This window comes from Dama dama, chromosome 30 (assembly GCF_033118175.1).
Source record: "Dama dama isolate Ldn47 chromosome 30, ASM3311817v1, whole genome shotgun sequence".
Taxonomy (NCBI): Eukaryota; Metazoa; Chordata; class Mammalia; order Artiodactyla; family Cervidae; genus Dama; species Dama dama.
This window is the reverse complement of record NC_083710.1, coordinates 72821472-72843906: the sequence shown is the minus strand read 5'-3', so window position 1 is coordinate 72843906 and position 22435 is coordinate 72821472. Positions and strand designations below refer to the sequence as shown.

The 22435-nt window shown below is 40.6% G+C and overlaps 1 protein-coding gene across 7 annotated transcripts in view; it reads right to left on the bottom strand.

Annotated features, from left to right (window-relative positions):
- LOC133049208 (ATP-binding cassette sub-family C member 4-like) overlaps positions 1 to 22435 on the bottom strand; it is a 161194-nt gene that overhangs the window by 76305 nt on the left and 62454 nt on the right. For 6 of the 7 annotated variants that reach the window (XR_009691241.1, XM_061133158.1, XM_061133157.1 and 3 more), the window contains exons 14-20: positions 20728 to 20824; positions 13839 to 14036; positions 12353 to 12493; positions 11563 to 11600; positions 10806 to 10900; positions 4031 to 4177; positions 83 to 162 (exon numbers count right to left, since the gene is read on the bottom strand). Coding sequence is in view for 5 of the 7 variants with exons in the window: in XM_061133158.1 (XP_060989141.1) it covers positions 83 to 162; positions 4031 to 4177; positions 10806 to 10900; positions 11563 to 11600; positions 12353 to 12493; positions 13839 to 14036; positions 20728 to 20824 (796 nt within the window). In the remaining 2 variants the exon portion in view is untranslated. Of the gene's footprint in view, positions 1 to 82; positions 163 to 4030; positions 4178 to 10805; positions 10901 to 11562; positions 11601 to 12352; positions 12494 to 13838; positions 14037 to 20727; positions 20825 to 22435 lie in introns of those variants that run through there. The other variant, XR_009691242.1, reaches the window with a different exon arrangement.

Below are 22435 nucleotides of genomic sequence, written 5' to 3'. Positions count from 1 at the left end.
ACCCTCAGCCCCTATGAAAAATCCTTGAGAAATGGGCACTCTGCTCTTCCCTGTGAGAACTCTGACAGGACTGATACATTACCTGGATGAAATCAAGAAATATCAGGGGCAGCAAGTCATCCATATGCCCAATGTCTTTGGAGAAACGATTCAAAATTCTTCCTGCAAGAACAGGATACGAGAAATTACTCATTTCCTCAGGAGTTTTAAGAGAAATAATTCATGAACATATCAAAACAATATTTTTGAAGACTATGTATTTAGGGACTTCCCTGGTGGTACAGTGTCCCCACTGTACGGGACATGTGTTCAATCCCTGGTGCAGGAAGATTCCACATGCCACAGAGCAACTAAGCCTGTGCACCACAACTACTGAAGCTCATGTGCCTAGAGTCTGAGCTCTGCAACAGAAAAAGCGACCACAATGTGAACCCCAGGCACTGCAATGAGGAGTAACCCTTGCTCGCTGTAACTAGAGAAAGCCCATGTGTGGCAACAAAGACCTAATACAACTAAAAATAAATAAATAAATCTTTAAAAAAATAAAGTACTGCATTAAATATTTAATATATTTGGCTTCCCCAGGGACTCAGTGCTAAAGAATACATCTGCCAATGCAGGAGATATAAGAAACAGGGGTTCACCCTGGGTCAGGAAGATCCCCTGGAGGAGGAAATGGCAACCTATTCCAGTATTCTTGCATGGAAAATCCCATGGACAGAGGAGCCTGGCAGGCTACAGTCCATGGGACTACAAAAGAGTTGGTCATGACTTAGCAGTAAAACAAAAACAAATTTAATATATTACAAATTCATATGAAATAAGCCAATGTCAGTGGTAAAAACAAAGACAAAATAGGATGATACCTGAGGAGAAACAAAAATACCACCAAATGGCATTGGGTGGGAAATTGAAACTTAGCCCTGCTTTTTAAAAGAATGGGGGAACCTTGTGGCAATATCAGGAAGAATTGGTGGATTTGAGAAAGTTCCCTCCCTTTAGATCCATCCCATCTAAGGCTCACTCCAAGTGCTAAATCTGTAAATAAACAGTTGCAAAATACCTAAGTTAATCCTAATTGTCACACAAATTTTGCTTTAATTATCAAGATTAATTCTGCCAAGTGATGCTTTCTATAATAAACATAATTATATACTCTCAGTATTTTTTTTTTTCCCTCCAGATGGTTCACAGCACCTCACATTTTGGGACATTTTGGATTCTGGCCATTTCCAAGTTGTGAGTTTACTACTGCGATAATAAGTTGCTATTTTCAGAGGTGTACCAGGTGTGACAAGCACAGACTTACAAGTAAGCATCTAAGACGACCACAGGGATATGGGCAGAAAAACAGAAATATTACTAAATGACTAAGAATCACTTATTATTTATTTTATTTCCCTTCTCAGAATCCACAGTAATAGTATATCCTTAAGGCTGAAGGATAGAATATAGGAATTTCTGGTAAATACCTGGGGTAAACTAAAAATGTCACATCACTAAACAGAGGATGCTGCAGCCATCAGGACTCTGCAGCCACCCCTGCAAGGGTGGTGAACTCTGAGAAGACTCAGGATGAGAAAGAACAGGACACTGGCCCCAGACAGGGGAGGTGCACACCAAAGGAACTATAACAGGGAGGAACTAATTTGACTTCATGCTGGATCTGTTTCTTTGACCACTGCTAGTCATTGTTTTGGTCAGGGAACCCTGCCCCTCTGCCTGAATGTTAAACTAAAGTGGCTTTTTTCAGCTCACAGGGAGACAATCTGACCCTCACCACCTGTCAGTGGCTTCAGAAAAGACAAAATGAACAAATACCCTCTTATTGTGCAAGATAAATGGCCTTTTGACTTTACTTTCTCACCTCCTCTCCTCTCTGTTCTATAAAAGAACCAGGCATCCAGATCCCAATAAGATGGCCATTTTGAGACATCAGTCTGCCATCTTCTCAGTCTGCCAGGTTTCCAAATAAAGTCATTATTCTTTGCCTTAACACATCGTCTGTAAGACTTATTAGCATTGGGAGGCAAGCAGAGCGAGGTTGAACTTAGTAACAAGTAATACCACTCTGTGTGGTTCTCTCTTCATGCCATCACATTCCAGAAACAAAGATACCATAAACAATCTATTATAAATTCTACTTTTGATAACAGAACAGGGAAGAGTTCAAATTTAATATACCAATAAAAGAGTAAATAACTAGCCCCTAAACCTTTGGGTCTATCTTTGCAGTCCTTATTTGGGTTTCTATTTTCTTGAAGGGATGAAGTTCTGATAATAGACACAGGAGGAGGAGACAAGATACACACTGTGTATGCCTGCTGCTCTAGGATTAATGACCTTAAAGATTTAAACTTGGTTCCAAATCCTTGAACAATAAATCAGCATCTGGAGAAGCCTACAGGTCATCAAAAGCCTGGTTAACAGTGGTCACAAGCTGTGATAACAGAAATTCAGTCCCACCTGATGCTCCCAAATGTACAACTGTAGTTTCCACATTAATAGGAAAAGTAGAGCAACTTCACAGCCATAATAACAAAGATTCTTCCAATTACTTCCTCACACCATTCGTAATAAAATGAGATTGTGTGGGCCTCTGCAGTTTACCATCCTGTGCTCCTCACAGTGCCTGGACTAAAGAATATGTGTTGAATAAATCTGCACAAGATGCTGCACTAAACAGTCTTATTTAATCCTCACAACAGTCTTGGGAAACAAAAATGGCAGTGGTTAATTCCATTTCACAGGAGAGAAGTTCCCAGACACCATGTCGACATCCTCACTGAGGTTCACTAGGCACTGACCCTGTGCTAAGCACTGTGAATGTATTAACCTGCTTCATGCCCAGAACATCAAGATATCAGTAAGTGTGTGAATAGTATCCTCATTTTATAGGTAAGAAAACTGTGACACAGAGAAATTAAATAACATAGCTAAGAAAATTGAGACACAGAGAAATTAAATAACTAACATATAAGTATTAACATAACTATAACTGGCTATTACTATTAGTAACTATCTTCAGGACTGAACCAAGAAAGTTGGCTCCAGAGTCCATACTTATGACCATGACAACATCCTTCCCGGAGATTTGCCTGCCCAGTAGTATCTACCTACTTTGATCTTGATCACACAGCTAGTTGATGGCCAGGCCAAGGCTACTGCTGTCCTCCCTCCAGTCACATCCCTGCCTCAACCTGTCCTTTCAATCATGACCTGCAAAAACAAAGCCACCCTGGGCCTCAGCACAAGTCTAACCAACTGAATAGAGGGGGTATGTGCACTGATGAACTAGCTTTTCATAGGAACCCAGGTCACGAGGCTACCTTCCAAAGCAAGACAAGTGCCTCAGGGTGGAGGAAGCAACCACTAGGAACCCTTCAGGGACACTCTTACTTAATAAAGAAGATGCACCTGCTACATACCATAAGACATCTTTAATGTAACCAAAAGTCCATTGTAAAACTAGAGAGTTGATTTTATTGAAGAGGATGTTTACATTTCACTGATTTTGTATTTTAATTAATCTTATATTACCATTTAGGTAAAACTCAAAATATGAGCACATGTCAGAGCTCTGTGGTCCCAGAAATGGATGGGCAATGAAAGAAAGAAACACACAGCCTGTCTTCTGTAGAGATGTTCCTGGAAGATGGTCCTTCCTAGTTAGCTTAACACCATGTAACACAGCCGATGTTTTAACAACTAGTCAAAAACATATCAACACATTTTCATCATATGTTGGGTGTTTCATATGCCACATAACAAATGGACTCCTAAATCATCCTGCAAAGTAAACATTCATGTAATTTTACAGACATGCATAAATTGGAATAAAAGCTTATATGTTCCTATATTCATATTTTCTCTGGTAGGAAAAATTACCAGTGAAGCTTTTTGTAGAAAATGAATAAACATACACAGTAATTTTCTTCCAAGCATCTCTTCCACTTTCAAATATGAAAATGCAAATAGGCACTTAATGTGTTAACAAGACATTCATTAAGAAATGTGGTGTCTGACTTACCTATTGGATTTTTATGGAAGAACAACACCGGAGCTCTTAAAATGGACTCCAACATTTTGTTGTGCAAAGCTTGTGAAGAATTAGCAAGGATGTAGAATATCAACAGAGACCTTGTGATGCCCAAAAGGACAGTAGACACAGTTAACCCTGAAATGAAGAAGCATCACTCAGCACAAGATCTCTGTCTTATCCTCAATCATGCTAGAGTATGGCAGGCAGTTTAAAAAGATACTGTGCATTTTATTCTATAAATAAAATTTGTATAGAGATTTACATATATACAGAATAAAAAACAGGTTATCTAAGAGTTATCTAAGAGTTTAATGCTTTCAAAAATATACTTATAAAGAAAAATATGAAAATCACTGTTTTCCTCCCACTAAATACAAACAACATGGGGGAAAAATCATGTGTAAGCTACAGCTTCATTCTAGGCTTGCCTAATTCAATTACAAGTTCTAATAAAACTTATAAGAAAGATAATTATACAAGTAGCTGATCTTCCTTTCTCCACATTTCAAATCTCATTATTTACAACATGTCCCATAATCTAAAAGTAAGGTATACTTTGGTGAAAGTGAAAGTGTTAGTTGCTCAGTCAAGTCATACTCTTTGCGACCGCATGGACTGTAACCCTCAGGCTCCTCTATCCATGGAATTCTCCAGGCTAGAATACTGGAGTGAATTGCTATTCCCTTCTCCAATGCTTTGCTACCAGCACATGAATTAACAGGGAAAAGGAGAAATGATCTACCATTTCCTTGTAATTTACAAGGAAATATACTTCCATGTAAAGTAGCTTTTTAAGAACTTATTGTATAACACAGGGAACTCTACTTAACATTCTGTGGTGAGCTAATTGGGAAGGAAATCCAAAGAGAGGATATATGTTCAACTGGTTCACTTGGCTGTACAACAGAAATTAACACAACATTGGAAAGCAACTATAATAAAAATTAATAAAAATTTAAAATATTAAAAATAAAATAGCTACTTTCATGCCCAAGTAGCTATAAAAAGCATGAAAAGACCATGTTAAGTTGCAAGTGGACAATCTCTTTCATAACTGAACTGCAAGAAACTACAAATTATATTTTCACATGAGATAATCTAAACAAGATAATCTAATCTCTATTTATAGAACCCCAAAGCATTTGTAATAATCATTTAAAGTTATGCCTTATCAATGACATAAATGAGCACTACTATGCATATAAAAATTAAAATAGCCCTCCAAACATCTCTTCAACTCACAATGCTATATACAGTAGGTAAAATTCGACAACATATATTCCACCAAGTACTTTTTTCCATTCAGCTGCCACATCAGTATTATTTAAATTCTGAAAACTAGTTATATTCTTGAATTCCATCAACAGGCATTTGCCTTAGCCCACAATCCTATATGAATGTGTAATAGAATCCCGTCCATCTTCTTTAAGCCCTCATTGTCCATCAATTCAGAAAGTAAACAGCTGGTAGATTCAAGTTTCTTATCAAGTGATCAATAAAATAAATACAAAATTTCAATGAGTGGATTTTTATATAACTTAAAGGTCTGTCTAGTCAAGGTTATGGTTTTTCCAGTGGTCATGTATGGATGTGAGAGTTGGACTGTGAAGAAAGCTTAGCGCCGAAGAATTGATGCTTTTGAACTGTGGTGTTGGAGAAGACTCTTGAGAGTCCCTTGGACTGCAAGGAGATCCAACCAGTCCATCCTAAAGGAGATCAGTCCTGAGTGTTCATTGGAAGGACTGATGCTGAAGCTGAAGCTCCAATACTTTGGCCACTTCATGCGAAGAGCTGACTCATTGGAAAAGACCCTGATGCTGGAAGGGATTGGGGGCAGGAGGAGAAGGGGATGACAGAGGATGAGATGGCTGGATGGTATCACTGACTTGATGGACATGAGTTTGGGTAAACTCCGGGGGTTGGTGATGGACAGGGAGGCCTGGCATGCTGAGATTCATGGGGTCACAAAGAGTCGGACACGACTGAGTGACTGAACTGAACTGAATTCTTTGCAGAAAGGTTTTCCAAGCATTTCCTGTGAGGATATTTAAATTTTTACTTATTTAAAAAAAATTATTGGGGTATATAGTTGCCTTACAATGTTGTGTTATTTTCTGCTATTCAACAAAGTAAATCAGCTATATGCATACATATATCCCTTCCCTCTTGGACCTCCCTTCCCCCAATCCCTCCCCTCTAGGTCATTGCAGAGCACTGAGCTGAGCACCCTGTGCTATACAGCAGCTTCCCACTCACTATCTGTTTTACATATGGTAGTGTATATATGTCAATCCTAGTGTTCCAATTCATCTCCCTCACTTCCCCACTCCTGCTCTGTGCCCAAACATCTATTCGCTACATCTACAACTCTATTCATCCCCTGCAAATAGGTTCATCTGTACCATTTTTCTCGATTCCATGTTGTTGCTCAGTTACCAAGTCTCATTCAACACTTCATAACCCCATTAACTGCAGCATGCCAGGCTTCCCTGTCCCTCACCATCTCCCAGAGTTTACCCAAGTTCATGAATTGGTGATGCCATCCAACCAGCTCATCCTTTGTCACCCTGTTGTCCTTCTGCCTTCAACCTTTCCCCGCATCAGGTTCTTTTCCAGTGAGTCAGCTGCTTGCATCAGGAGGCCAAAGTATTGGAGCTTCAGCTTCAGCATCAGTACTTCCAATGAGTATTCAGGTTGATTTCCTCTAAGACAGACTGTTTTGATCTCCCTGCTGTCCAAGAGACTCTCAATCTCAAGTCTTCTCTAACACCACAGTTCTAAAGCATCAATTCTTCAGTGTTCAGCCTTCTTTATAGTCCAGCTCTCACATCCGTACATGACTCCTGGAAAGACTATAGCCTTGAGTATACGGCCCTTTGTCAGCAAAGTGATGTCACTGCTTTTTAACACACTGTCTAGATTTGTCATAGCTTTCCTGCCAAGAAGCAATTGTCTTCTAATTTCATGGCTGCAGTCTCCATCTGCAGTGATTTTAGAGCCCAAGAAGAGGAAATCTGTCACTTTTCCCTTCTGTTTGCCATGAAGTGATGGGACTGGATCCCACGATCTTAGTTTTTTTTTTTTTTTTTTTTAATATTCAGTTTTACAGGCTCTTTAGTTCTTTTTTGCTTTCTGCCATTAGAGTGGTATCACCCACATATCTGAGGTTGATATTCTCCAGCATTCTTGATTCCAGTGTAACCCATCCAGCCTGGCATTTCATCCAGCCTGTGTATAAGTTAAATAAACGGGGTAACAATAAATAGTCTTGTTGTACTCCTTTCTCAATCCTGAACCAATCAGTTGTTCCATACAAGGTTCTAACTGTTGCTTCTTGACCTGCATACAGGTTTCTCAGGAGACAGGTAAGAAGGTCTGGTATTCCCATCTCTTTAAGAGTTTTCCATAGTTTTTTATGACAAACACAGTCAAAGGCTTTAGCTTAGTTACTGAAACAGAGGTAGATGCTTTTCTGGCATTCCCTTGCTTTCTCTATGATCCAGCCAATGTTGGCAATTTGATCTCTGGTTCCTCTGCCTTTTCTAAATGCATCTTGAACATCTGGAAGTTCTCAGTTCATATGATGCTGAAACATAGCTTGAAGGATTTTGAGCATAACGTTAGTAGCATGGGAGATGAGTGCAATTGTCTGGTGGATTGAACATTCTTTAGTACTGCCTTTTGGGAATTGGGATGAGGATTAACTTTTTCCAGTCCTGTGGCCACTGCTGGATTTTCAAAATTTGCTGACATATTGAGTGCAGCAATTTAAATCTTTTAGGATTTTAAATAGCTCTGCTGGAATTCCAATCACCTCTAGAAGCAGCTATGCTTCATAAGGCTTACTTGACTTCACACTTCAGAATGTCTGACTCTGAGTGAGACACTACATCATGGTGATTATCCAGGTCATTAAGATTTTTATTATATAGTTCTTCTGTGTATTCTTCCATCTCTTCTTGATATCTTCTGCTTCAGTTAGCTCTTTATCATTTCTGTCCTTTATTGTGCCCATCTTCAGAAGAAATGTTCCTTTGATACTTCCAAGTTTCTTGAAGATATCTCTAGCCTTAACCTTTCTGTTGTTTTTCCTCTATTTCTTTGTATTGTCCATTGAAGAAGGGCTTCCAATCTCTCCTTGCTATTCTCTGGAACTCTGCATTTAGTTCTAGGAGGGCTTCTAGGTCTTCATAGAACTGATCAACTTCAGCTTCTTCGGCATAAGTGGTTGGAGCATAGACTTGTATTACTGAGATGTTGAATGGTTTATCTTGGAAATGAACCAAGATCATTCTGTCATTTTTAAGGTTGAACCCAAGAACTGCATTTTGGACTCTTGTTGATTATGAGGGCTATTCCATTTCTTCTAAGCAATTCTTGCCCACAGTAGTAGATATAATGGTCATCTGAATTAAATTCACCCTTTCCCATCCATTTTAGTTCACTGACTCCTAAGATGTTCATGTTTACTCTTACCATCTCCTGCTTGACCATATCCAATTTACCTTGATTCATGGATCTAACATTCAAAGTTCCTGTGCAATACTGATTTACAGCAGAAGATTTTACTTTCCCCAACAGACACATCCACAACTGAGCATCGTTTCCACTTTGACCCAGATACTTCATTCTATCTGGAGCTATTAGTAGTTGTCTTCTGCTCTTCCTCAGTAGCTTATTGGACACCTTCTGAACTGGGGGGCTAATCTTTTGGTGTGATATCTTTTTGCCTTTTTATGCAGTTCATGGGTTTCTCATGGCTAGTGCACTGGAGTGGTTTGCCATTTTCTCCTCCAGTGGATTACATTTTGTCAGAACTCTCCACTATGACCCGTCTGTCTTAGGTGGCCCTACATGGCATAGCTCATAGCTTCATTGAGTTATGCCAGCCCCTTCACCATGACAAGGCAGTGATCCATGAAGAGGCTAGATTCCATATATATGCATTAATACAAGGATTTTTTCTATTTCTGACTTACTTTATTTTGTATGACAGATTCTAGGTCTATCCACCTCTCGACAAATGACCCAATCTCATTCCTTTCTATGAATAAGTAATATTCCAGTGTACATGTGTGTTAGTCATTCAGTCATGTCCAACTCTTTGCAACCCCATGGACTGTAGCCTGCCAGGTTCCTCTGTCCATGGAATTCTCTGAGCATAAAATACTGGAGTGGGTTGCCACTCCCTTATCCAGGGGTTGTTCCTGACCCAGGGATGAAACTCAGGTCTTCAGCATTGCAGGCAAATTCTTTACCACTTGAGCTACCTGGGGAGCCACCCTCCCCTGATCCAGTGTATATATGTATCACAAATGAGATGAAAAGGCAGCCCTGAGAATGGGAGAAAGTAATTACAAAATAAGTAACTAACCAAGGATTAATCTCCACAATATACAAACAGCTCATGCAGCTTAATATCAAAAAAACCAAACAACCCAATATAAAAATAGGCCGAAGACCTATATAGAACTTTCTCCAAAGAAGACATACAGATGGTCAAGAGGCACATGGAAAGATGCTCAATATTGTTATTTGAGAAATGCAGATCAAAACTATAATAAAGTATTACTTCACACAAGTCAGAATGGCCCTCATAAAAAATATACAAACAATAAATGCTAGGGAAGGTATGGGAAAAAGAGAACCTTCTTGCACTGTTAGTAGGAATGTAAATTGCTACAGTCATTATGGAGAACAGTACGTAGGTTTCTTAAAAAATTGAAAATAGAACTACCATATGACCCAGCAATCCCACTACTGGGCATATACCCTGAGAAAACCATAATTCAAAAAGACACATGCACCCGTGTTCATAGCAACACTATTTACAAAAGCTAGGACATGGAAGCAACCTAAATGTCCATCAACAGATGAATGGATAAAGAAAGCATTTAAAATTTTTATTAAAGACATCCTTTAAATATATATATAAATTATATTATATTTAATATATTAATTATTATATATTAATTATATTAATACTAATTAATTATTATTATAATTAATAATTATATAATAATTAATGTTAATATATTAATTTCTATATAATTAATATATAATAATAATTTATATATATATCCTAAATACTCTTGTGAATGGAGAGAGTCATGTTAATAGTTAATTAGTCTGGAAAGCCAAATTTTGAATTAATCACACAGTTGAGGAGGAGATAACACTGTGATCTCAGGGTAAGAAAGAGAAGGAATCCTAATTCCAGACACTGGATTTTCCCTGCTTAGCTTCTCAAGTTATGAGTGAAGCCCAGGAGATGAGCAGTGTGGAAAGGGGAGCTTTGCATACCTGGGAGGGAATAATGCTTTCATTTGCAGCCCATGCCGCCAGAGGATTTCATCCAAGATCAATAACAGTCTGGTTTATTCAGACAGAATTGGAACAACCTGAACCACAGGGTGGGGATTTATTTCTATTCCTTGTCCATCCATATAATGATATAAGATTTAGCTAAAGCACTTATTAGAATACACAGTAGCTACATATTTCCAGTGGCTGATTTTCTCAATATGCAATCCTGGTTTAACTACCAAAATTCAGTATGGAACAAGTTAAGAGTCTTCATTCAACCTTTTTTCTTCTAGTAGATCTTTAAAATATTTATTCTAATTAATTCACAGAGTAAATGCGATTCAGATACTTAATCTATTAAGGCATTACTGAATTACTCTGGAAGCCCTCTTGCTCATACAGACTCACTGTAAGCACCTTAAACTCTGGTATTATAGAGCATATGACTCAACTTTACCTGAATAAACTCCTAAGTACCAGTTCAGAATGAATACTACATCTTCATCTTCTTTTACATATACCCCAAAATACAGTTCATTTTGTACTTTTGCCCTATGGAACAGGAAGTAAAAAATATTACACTATAGATAATACATAGAATTTACACAAATATCACAAAAAAATTACCTCAATTCAAGAAATGTATATTATGCTGGAAAGTGTTTCCCAGCTTGAAAGGCCCTGTATGTATCTCCCTTTTAAAAATCTGAATCACGACTTTCAGTTTTCAAAATTATCTGGGTAGACAGACTTAGAAAATGAACTTATGGTTGCTAAGAGAAAGGATAGTTAGGATGTTTGGATGCTCATCCACACACTGCTATATTTAAAACAGGGAACCGACAAGGGCTTATTGTATAACACATGGAACTCTGCCCAATGTTATGTGGCAGCCTGGATGGGAGGGAATTTTGGGGGAGAATGGATACATGTATGTGTATGGCTGCATCCCTTCACTGTTCATATGAAACTGTCACAACATTGTTGATCAGCCATATCCCAAAACAATATTAAAAGTTCAAAAAAAGAAAAGAAAAATTGTCTGTGAAGAATCTATCACATACTACCCACAGGAACTTTCATTTTTCTTCAGGGAAACTACGTGAGGGTCAGAAGAGGAGGCTGAACTAGCCCCATCTCCACCCCTGACTCTGCGGGAAAGTGAGGTTCGTGTAGATTTCACAGCACTTTGGGTCAGACCAGGAATCACTCACCAGAATGCAAGCCACCAGTCCTGCAGGGCGTAGGTGACCTGGAGCAGGAAACACAGTCACTCAGACACTGACGTCACTGAGCCTCACCCCCGCTCACAGGATGGGGGAGGGGAAGGCTCCAGGACACAGAGGCGGTCCTTCCGGCTCAGGTCTGCGCCGAGACCCTCACCCCGATGAGCACAGGTTAGGGGAAGGCACCTTACATGTTAATATCTTAAAAGAAATCCCATTTTCCCTAGAAGACTTTGCTCCCCAAATATAATGTACTTCAATGCAAATCCAAGTGGACTCCAAAGTCAGTAATAACAGAACAAATGTTGGGATTTTTTAAAGCAAAAATCTTGACAGGTACAGTTATGGTCAGTTCTGGGTGTCAGCTTGGCTGGGCCAATCTCCAGTGATTCAATTAAATACTCGTCTAGATGTTGCTGTGAAGGTATTTTGTGGATGTGACTCACATCCATCATCAGAACTTAAGTAGAGGAGATCACTCTCAACACTGTGGTTGCCTCATCCAGTCAGTCAAAGGCCCTTAGAGCAAAATCTGAGACTTCCTGTAGGAGGAAGAAATCCTGTCTCAAGACAGCAGGGTCAGCTCCTGTCTGAGGTTTCAGCCTGCAGGCCTGCCTTTCTGATCTCACATTCACCAAGCTAGGCCCACAACTGCATGAGCCAAGTCTTTGAGATAAATCTCTTAATACAAATATCTTAAAATAATTATAAAATACAGTATAAATAGTATGTAAATATCAAGCCAAGTACACAAACCAAAATAAACGCCCTTACGTACCTGAGCTGCGATGTTTACTAGAATAAGGAAAATGATGACAGACCAGTCAGCACGACCTGTGAAGTAATTCTTATAGGTCTTAAAACCAACTTTTCCTTCCAAATGGTCCTCTAGAGGTAGTGTAACCTGTATATTCTCCGTCTAGAAGTGGAAAATGGCAGTGAGAGATGAAATTTTAAAAAACGAACCCCAAATTTCAAGAGTTCAACAATGTCTTCCACTGTAAAGCTGTGCGAATCAGACATATCCCACACACTGGTAGAAGTGCAGGATAGTCCATCTCCATATGGGTGTGGGAATATCTGGCCAAATCATATATGTGTTTACCCCTGGACCCAGCCATCCCACTCATAGGAATCTATGAGAAATAATGAAACTCATTCACATGAGGTTATTCACTGTTGGAGAGCTTTGCCTAAAATAGCACATGACTCTCAACACACACACAACAAAATCAATTAATGTATAATGTAAAATCTTCCTCTAAAATAACAGACACAATGATATGGAGCTAATGTATCCCTCTGGATCACTGTGTCATTCATTCATAGAAATATAAAACATACTTGGGGCTCAAAACATTAGCCAAATACAGTAAACTGAGTTCACAGAGAGTAAGAGTAAATAGGAGTTTACATACCACATTGCAAGCGTATCACCTGAATATTTGGTTCCTAAATTTCAGAGAGTGATTCCTGAGTTTAGAAAGTGAACAACTAATCCAAATACTTATCAGAATCATCCAGGCTCCTGGGTTTGGATATCAAGGAATATCTGTGTATATTTTTAAGGGAGATCTAGTGCATTTCTGCAATTCTGTCTGGAGGACTTAGAATGCATTATAGAGTCAGAGGAGGCTAGGATGTCCTCAGCTCTACCCCGGCCACTGGGATTCAAGGTCGATAAGGTGTGGTTCTCAGTTTTGAAGGGTAATAAAGGAGGATGGGAACTAACAGCAAAGTGTCTACCGTGTGTCAGGTCCTTTGCACATGTTACTTCTGGCCTATCACAAACCATCTGACACCGAGACAAGTTAATACCATCAGTCAGATGCAGTGCTAGAACATTCCAACATACAGGAAAAGTAGCTGATTTAACGTGGCAACAGCAGGACTCAGTCTAAGGGAGTCTTCACATTAAGCCTCTGGATGCATAAAGGAAGCCGGGGGCAACCAGCAGGAGTAGGATCTAACTAAGGTAAACTGAAGAGTTCTCAATCAGTGTGAGCCACATTCACTAAGAAATTCATAGCAGTGCAACCACTACTGATCTCCATAAGATTCTCCATCCTACACTCAAAGGGGAACCTCAAGCAGGCTTGCTCCCCTCATGCTCTTCTAACTCTACCAATTCCATGGAAAAAGACTTTGGGAAACTTGGGGTCTACTTTGGGACAAATGAAGATGTCATGAGCAGAGCAGACTGAAGGTCCGTGAGACCACCAAGAGCAGGCAGACTCGGGTGTGTTGCAGGATGAGAAACTCACTTCTTGGTCCTCTTGAGCCGTATCTTTCAAAGAGGGCCTGGGAGACTGGAGAGACTGAACCAAAGACTCAGAGATCACAGAGGGAGTTCCTGGAACTGCAGATGGTTCAGACTGCTCATTGCCCTTCTCAAAAAGGGAAAAAATATCGATCCCAGATTTCAGGAACTCAGAGTAAGTTCCTCTTTTCACCGTTATCCCCTAAAATAAAAAATTTGAGAGAAATTAATTTATATTTGATAATGTTAAACCAACCTAAATACTAATGAAGAAAAGTTATCTGGTCTTAAATTATGATTTTTGAAAAAAAATGATGCCTGGGTCTAGAATTCTTGTTGAGAAATCTAGCTCAGTCAACTCAGTATGGAACTGAGCATTGCATTCTCTGCCAAATCCTGTCCCTGTGTTAGGTGCTGGGGGATATGAAAGAAACATGTGTTCACGTGTTAAAAATGGAGGCCACTGACATGACTACCCTGGGTACTTATGGAGGATCAGGACAGTCTTTTTAGACAACATGGGAATTGAGAGAAGCCTCATATGACAATTATAGGAAAGAAATTTATACTTAACCCAGAGTGGGCACAAGTACATCTGCATGCAGGTAAGAGTCACTCATTAAATCTTCACTGACCACTGTCACTGTCATACTATCATGTGCCCAGCCGGGATAATAGGAACCAGCCCTGGACTGAAAATCCATGAGAGGCATCTCCATGGTCTCTACAACTGCCCCCACACACTCAGCAAGTTCCCAACTGAAAATTCAATATTCCATCTGATAAAGTAATTAAACAAGGAGGCCCTGGAGCTGGGGTGGCTCTGAAGCCTTGGCAGTCTGTGTCCACAAACCAAAACCTAAGCAAAAATCAATGCACTCAGATCCGAGAAAAAACTTAGGAACAATCGACCACAAGCAGCCAACGAGGCTTCCCCAAATCAAACAACTGCTTAAAATACAGCCAATCAAATAATTTCCTTTGAACACATGTGACATATCCTTGCACAGTTTCTCTCCCTTACAAAGTCATATAAAATAATGTCTACAGATGTTTTACTATTTTCTGACCCCATGAAACCATAGTCAGCTGATTCCCTCAGTAGCAAGTAAAACATTAGGGAAAAAAAATCTCAGGATGCAAAACTCATCAAATGAGGAGCTCTGGTTGAGGCAACTCAGGTGGAAGATGACCAGGACCCTCAATGGGACCCCTCTCACCCTTTCCCCTGAGGGGGCCCACTGGGAGAAATGCAGGGAAGCATCAGAGTACCATCTGATACTGCAGAACTAGAAAATGATGCAGGATATATTGTGTCGTGTTCCACTTGGGAGGCAAAATTCACACACTTCTTTAGCGAAATTACCACTCAACACATCAAATCTGCAATATGCAAATTTAAATGACTGGTGGTACAAAGACAGAAATTTCACTCAACAGTCAAGCACTGACAATTCCAGGGGCATGAAGGGACAGCCATCCCCTGTCTGCTGTGAGAGAGGGACATGAGTGAGGATGGACCCCAACTCATGCAGGGGTGCTCACCAGTAGACAAATAGTTGTTTTATTAATACTAAACTTGGGGGTAATATCCTCAAAGGAAGCACTAAGGGGACCCCAAAAAATCTAGAGATGGGCTAAATAGGTTATAATCCTGCCCACTGATCCTGTGCTCATAACACAGTCAACATTGGGGTTGACACACTAGAATCGCCTCCTCTGCACGTGAAATCAACTGCTCTCAAACTTGAGAAACCTTCAGTTCAGTTCAATCATTAGTCGTGTCTGACTCTTTGTGACCCCAGGCACGCCAAACCTCCCTGTCCATCACCAACACCTGGAGTTTACACAAACTCATGCCCATCGAGTCGGTGATGCCACCAGCCATCTCATCCTCTGTCGTCCCCTTCTCCTCCTGCCCCCAATCCCTCCCAGCATCAGGGTCTTTTCCAATGAGTCAGCTCTTCGCATGAGGTGGCCAAAGTACTGGAGTTTCAGCTTCAGCATCAGGCCTTCCAATGAACACCCAGGACTGATCTCCTTTAGGATGGACTGGTTGGATCTCCTTGCAGTCCAAGGGACTCTCAAGAGTCTTCTCCAACGCCACAGTTCAAAAACATCAATTTTTCGGTGCTGAGCTTTCTTCACAGGCCAATTCTCACATTGATACATGACCACTGGAAAAATCATAGCCTTGACCAGATGGACGTTTGTTGGCAAAGAAATGTCTCTGCTTTTTAATATACTATCTAGCTTGGTCATAACTTTCCTTCCAAGGAGTAAGCGTCTTTTAATTTCATGGCTGCAATCAGCATCTGCAGTGATTTTGGAGCCCCCCAAAATAAAGTCTGACACTGTTTCCACTGTTTCCCCATCTATTTCCCATGAGGTGATGGGACCAGATGCCATGATCTTAGTTTTCAGAATGTTAAGCTTCAAACCAACTTTTTCACTCTCCTCTTTCACATTCATCAAGAGGCTTTTTAGTTCCTCTTCACTCTCTGCCATAAGGGTGGTGTCATCTGCATATCTGAGGTTATTGATATTTCTCCCGGCAATCTTGATTCCAGCTTGTGCTTCTTCCAGTCCAGCGTTTCTCATGATGTACTCTGCATATAAGTTAATTAAGCAGGGTGACAATATACAGCCTTGACATACTCCTTTCTATTTGGAACCAGTCTGCTGTTCCATGTCCAGTTCTAACTTTTGCTTCCTGACCTGCCTACAGGTTTCTCAAGAGGCAGGTGAGGTGATCTGGTATTCCCATCTCTTTCAGAATTTTCCACAGTTTATTGTGATCCACACAGTCAAAGGCTTTGGCATAGTCAATAAAGCAGAAATAGATGTTTTTCTAGAAGTCTCTTGCTTTTTTGATGATCCAGCGGATACTGACAATTTGATCTCTGGTTCCTCTGTCTTTTCTAAAACCAGCTTGAACATCTGCAAGTTCTTGGTTCACATATTGCTGAAGCCTGGCTTGGAGAATTTTGAGCATTACTTTACTAGCATGTGAGATGAGTGCAATTGTGTGGTAGTTGGAGCATTCTTTGGGATTGCCTTTCTTAGGGATTGGAATGAAAACTGGCCTTTTCCAGTCCTGTGGCCACTGCTGAGTTTTCCAAATTTGCTGGTATATTGAGTGCAGCACTTTCACAGCATCATCTTTCAGGATTTGAAATAGCTCAACTGGAATTCCATCACATCCACTAGATCTGTTGGTCGTGATGCTTTCTAAGACCCACTTGACTTCACATTCCAGGATGTCTGGCTCTAGGTTAGTGATCACACCACTGTGATTATCTGGCTCGTGAAGATCTTTTTTGTACAGTTCTTCTGTGTATTCTTGCCACCTCTTCTTAATATCTTCTGCTTCTGTTTGGTCCATACAATTTCTGTCCTTTTTCGAACCCATCTTTGCATGAAATGTTCCCTTAATATCTCTAATTTTCTTGAAGAAATCTCTAGTCTTTCCCATTTTGTTGTTTTCGTCTATTTCTTTGCATTGATCGCTGAGGAAGGCTTTCTTATCTCTCCTGGCTATTCTTTGGAACTCTGCATTCAAATGGGAATATCTTTCCTTTTCTCCTTTGCTTTTTGCTTCTCTTCTTTTCACAGATATTTGTAAGGCCTTCTCAAACACCCATTTTACCTTTTTCATTTCTTTTTCATGGGGATGGTCTTGATCCCTGTCTCCTGTACAATGTCACGAACCTCCATCCATAGTTCATCAGGCTCTCTGTCTATCAGATCTAGTCCCTTAAATTTATTTGTCACTTCCACTGTATAGTCATAAGGGATTTGATTTAGGTCGTACCTGAATGGTTTAGTGGTTTTCCCTACTGTCTTCAGTTTAAGTCTGAATTTGGCAATTAGGAGTTCATGATCTGAGCCCAGTCAGCTCCTGGTCTTGTTTTTGCTGACCGTATAGAGCTTCTCCATCTTTGGTTGCAAAGAACATAATCAATCTGATTTCAGTGTTGACCATCTGGTAATGTCCATGTGTAGAGTCTTCTCTTGTGTTCTTGGAAGAGGGTGTTTGCTATGACCAGTGCATTCTCTTCGCAAAACTCTATTAGCCTTTGCCCTGCTTCATTCCAAACTCCAATGTCAAATTTGCCTATTACTCCAGGTGTTTCTTGACTTCCTACTTTTGCATTCCAGTCCCCTATAATGAAAAGGACATCTTTTTTGGGTGTTAGTTCTAAAAGGTCTTGTAGGTCTTCATAGAACCATTCAACTTCAGCTTCTTCAGCATTACTGGTTGGGGCATAGGCTTGGATTACCATCATATTGAATGGTTTGCCTTGGAAATGAACAGAGAGCATTCTGTCGTTTTTGAGACTGCATCCAATTGCATTTTGGACTCTTGTTGACCATGATGGCTACTCCATTTCTTCTAAGGGATTCCTGCCCATAGTAGTAGATATAATGGCCATCTGAGTTAAATTCACCCATTCCAGTCCATTTTAGTTTGCTGATTCCTAGAATGTTGACATTCACTCTTGTCACCTCCTGTTTGACCACTTCCAATTTGCCTTGATTCATGGACCTAACATTCCAGGTTACTATGCAATATTGCTCTTTACAGCATTGGACCTTGCTTCTATCACCAGTCACATCCATAACTGGGTAGTGTTTTTGCTTTGGCTCCATTCCTTCATTCTTTCTGGAGTTATTTCTCCATAGTAGATATAATGGCCATCTGAGTTAAATTCACCCATTCCAGTCCATTTTAGTTTGCTGATTCCTAGAATGTTGACATTCACTCTTGTCACCTCCTGTTTGACCACTTCCAATTTGCCTTGATTCATGGACCTAACATTCCAGGTTACTATGCAATATTGCTCTTTACAGCATTGGACCTTGCTTCTATCACCAGTCACATCCATAACTGGGTAGTGTTTTTGCTTTGGCTCCATTCCTTCATTCTTTCTGGAGTTATTTCTCCACTGATCTCCAGTAGCATATTGGGCAGCTACTGGCCTGGGGAGTTCCTCTTTCAGTATCCTATCATTTTGCCTTCTCCTACCATTCATGGGGTTCTCAGGGCAAGAATACTTAAGTGGTTTGCCACTCCCTTCTCCAGTGGACCACATTCTGTCAGACCACTCCACCATGACCTGACCATCTTGGGTGGCCCAACATGGCATGGCTTAGTTTCATTGAGTTAGACACGACTGTGGTCCTATGATCAGATTGGCTAGTTTTCTGTGATTATGGGAAACCTTAGCCTCCACCTATTCATAGAGGAGTGTAGAAGGGCTGACACATGGAACTGCTTCTAAAGAGGCAGGGGTTCTGTATCTTAATAGTCTTTCTTAGAGCAGAGATTCATTTCAGAAGTCAGGGATCTATCCAAGGGACTGTGGAGCAGTCAGTGGTTAACAACAGAGGTGATGAGGCCCAGAGGTAAATGAGCCAAGGAATGAAGCATCAAACAACCTCTAAGTCTGAATACTTCTCACTACTCTCCACCCCACCACCAACCATGCTAAGAGTTGTGGCTTGGATGGTGCTCCCTCCTCAAAAAGATGTGCTCAAACATGACACCTGTGGATGTGACCTTATTTGGATACAAGGTCTTCGCAGATGTAATCAAGTTAAGATGAGGTCACACTGGAGCAGAGTGACCCTACAGCCAGTAAGACCTATGTTGCTATGAGAACAGAAGAGAACCAGACTGACTCGGGGAAAATGGCCGCATGACATCAGAGGCAGAGACCACAGTGCTGCAGCTAGAAGCCAAGGAACATCAAGGAAGGCCGGTGAACACCAGAGGCTGGAGGGAAGGATTCTCCCCTGGAGCCTTCAGGGAGAGCACGGCCCTGCCAGCACCTGCATTTGGGACTTGTAGCCTCCAGAAGAGGACGGTGATAAACTCCTGCTGTCACCCAGCTTGCAGTACTGTGATATGGGAGCTCTATAAACTGAATCTCTAGCCTGAGCCCACACTTCTGTCTTTTCAGCTTTACTAAGACTCCTAACTTCTGTCACCCCTCCAGTGACCATCAGAGGACTCTCTTAACTCCCACATCTGCTGTGGACCATCCAAGGCTTCCATCCCACTTCCGGGCTTGCTGCCCACTGCCTGGAGACCAGCTCCCTGCTGTCCCCCTGCTCACTCTCCTCAGACACACTGGTCTTCCTGCCATTCCTCCAACCTTCCAGGTCAACTCCTTCCTTAGGAGCCCCTGCCTCAGACCCCATCCCCCATGTGACTGTGTGGCCCCCACCTTCATATCACTCAGACCCCATGAGGCACCAGGTCTTCAGGGAGGCAGCCAGGACATCACCCTCTTTGTCACATCCTCCCCATAAGAACAGGAGCCCCATGAAGGCAGGGCCTTGTCCTCCTGCTGCACAGGCTCCCACACGTATCGGGCACAGAGAGACCTGGGCAGGGAGACCAGCAACTGGCGACAACAGCAGAGAGGACGTCTCTGACCCGGGTGCTTGGTTACCCAACCTTGTTTCTGGAGTTAATGGAAGATGCTCTTTTGGCAAACTATGTATGACAATCACCTGGATACCAACAGATCTTAGAATCTCTAATTTATAAGTGATACACTTTGACTTAAGTCATGGAAGAGGAAAGTAAAAAGTTCTAAATAAAACTGCAACATTACCCTTAAATTTCATTAGAATAGTGATGATTCAATAACACTGTGGTTGCACACTTTAGTGTTTATATGTCTTAGAGTGTAATAGTGACATTTCTACAGGACTTTAGGTTCATCCTCCAAGGTATGAACACCAGCTCTGAGAAGAAGGGGGCAAAAAACTGAGGGAGAGAAGGTGTTTACCATGAACCAAAGGAGAGTGACCTGTGGGGAGGTCTGTCCTTCAACACACCTAAGTGCTAGCAATTCCACGGATTTCTAGAAATTACTTACATCTTTCAATGTCAGAATCTGACTTGCATATTTTAGATACTGCAACTGATGAGTAACTAAGATTGTGATCTTCTCCTTCAAGACCTGACAAATACACCTACAAATGTAAAAGGTACAGAATGGAAAAGCACATTAATGGAATGCCTCAAACTGAAAACCTATATTTTGAAAACAGTGAGACAAAGACCACACAGCAGTGAAAGATCTTTAGTTTAAATTCCAAATCAATAATAAAAATTAGATAAACATAAATCAGTTAATCCAACTAGGTTCTTAAATTTATCAGCAGCAAATTTGAATCTAGTGCTATAAAGAATTATTAAAACCAGTCTAGTGAAGGAGGCAAAAACAGCTAAGGTTTTCCCTCTAACACTCAGCTTAATAATTATTTACATGTTTCATAAAGGAAAACAACTGAGTAATACTGAGATTTCAAAACTTGACTAAACTAAAACACTATTTTATCACTATTTGGGAATGGGAGAAGAGGGATCCATGTCATTTAAAAATGTGTACATTCTTAGCTTTCTAGGTGATTATTTATAATTAATGATGTAAATATTCACAACAAAAAATTAATATATTCTTGGTAATCTTTGCCAGAGTGCATTTGCTAGACACTTGTTCCCAAAGAATATTAGATAGAAAATGAATGCCAGGGTGGCCTCTATCAGTCACTACAACATTCCCAGTTCCATCCAGGAAGCAAGTCTTCTTTCATTTGGAGTGAACATCTTCCACATATGAAAATAAAAGAACAGAATCCAAATGGCCCAAATCAGAGTGGAAATCACCCAATGACTCAGAGCATCCACCCTTTCTCTTAGTCAAGACACCCCTCACTATTCAACCTTAAATTGTTTTCACAGTAAAAAAACAAAAAACAAAAAACTACTCCTACATTTCAAATGTAGACCCCTAGGGTCACAGCCCCAGTCTCATCCCACAAGGTCCACAACCCCTCCAGGGAAGCAAGTGGCTCTGGGGCCCCAGTGATTCCAGGCAGGGCTCCAGGCAGGTAGTCTGGGAGCCCGAGGCCCTTCGCAGAGCAAATCTCAGGAACCTGAGCCAGAGCTCAGCCTGTGAGTGAGTCAGATGGAGAGTCTGGAGGCAGCAGGCTGCAGTTCAGTCCCTCTCACGAGACTGATGACATCAGACAAGTGACTAAACCTCAGTTTCTTCATCTCAAAACATGATCAAACAACTCATCCACATGTTCTGAGAAATCAAACCACCAATCTACTCAGCAAATGTCAGCTTTCTTTCCCACTCCTCCCTAACCATGAGTGGTCATGTGCTATGGACTCAGGTCAGAAAACTCTTAACGGAACACTCTGGACACAGTCTGTGATCAGAAACAAGACCCTGGGATGTAAACACATATACCATACCTTTGCTAAGTCCAAAAGGATTCATTTTTACATTTTGAAATGTGTTAGCCCAGCATTCATACCTGTTTCTTGACTAACAACTTTTCAAACTTAGTACTAAAAACTTAGTACTAAAACAGATTTTTTCTCCTTAATTCATAATTGCCTGCCAATAACCCCTAAAGGTGGATGTTAATCAAATCTGACAAGGTGTTGTGTCCAAGATAAACCAACCAAAACTTTTAAGATATTTTCTTCCTAACCCCATCACAGATGAGGTAATACAAATAATTACAATGAAGAGATCAGTTAATACCTTTGAATTTTTCCTAAATGAT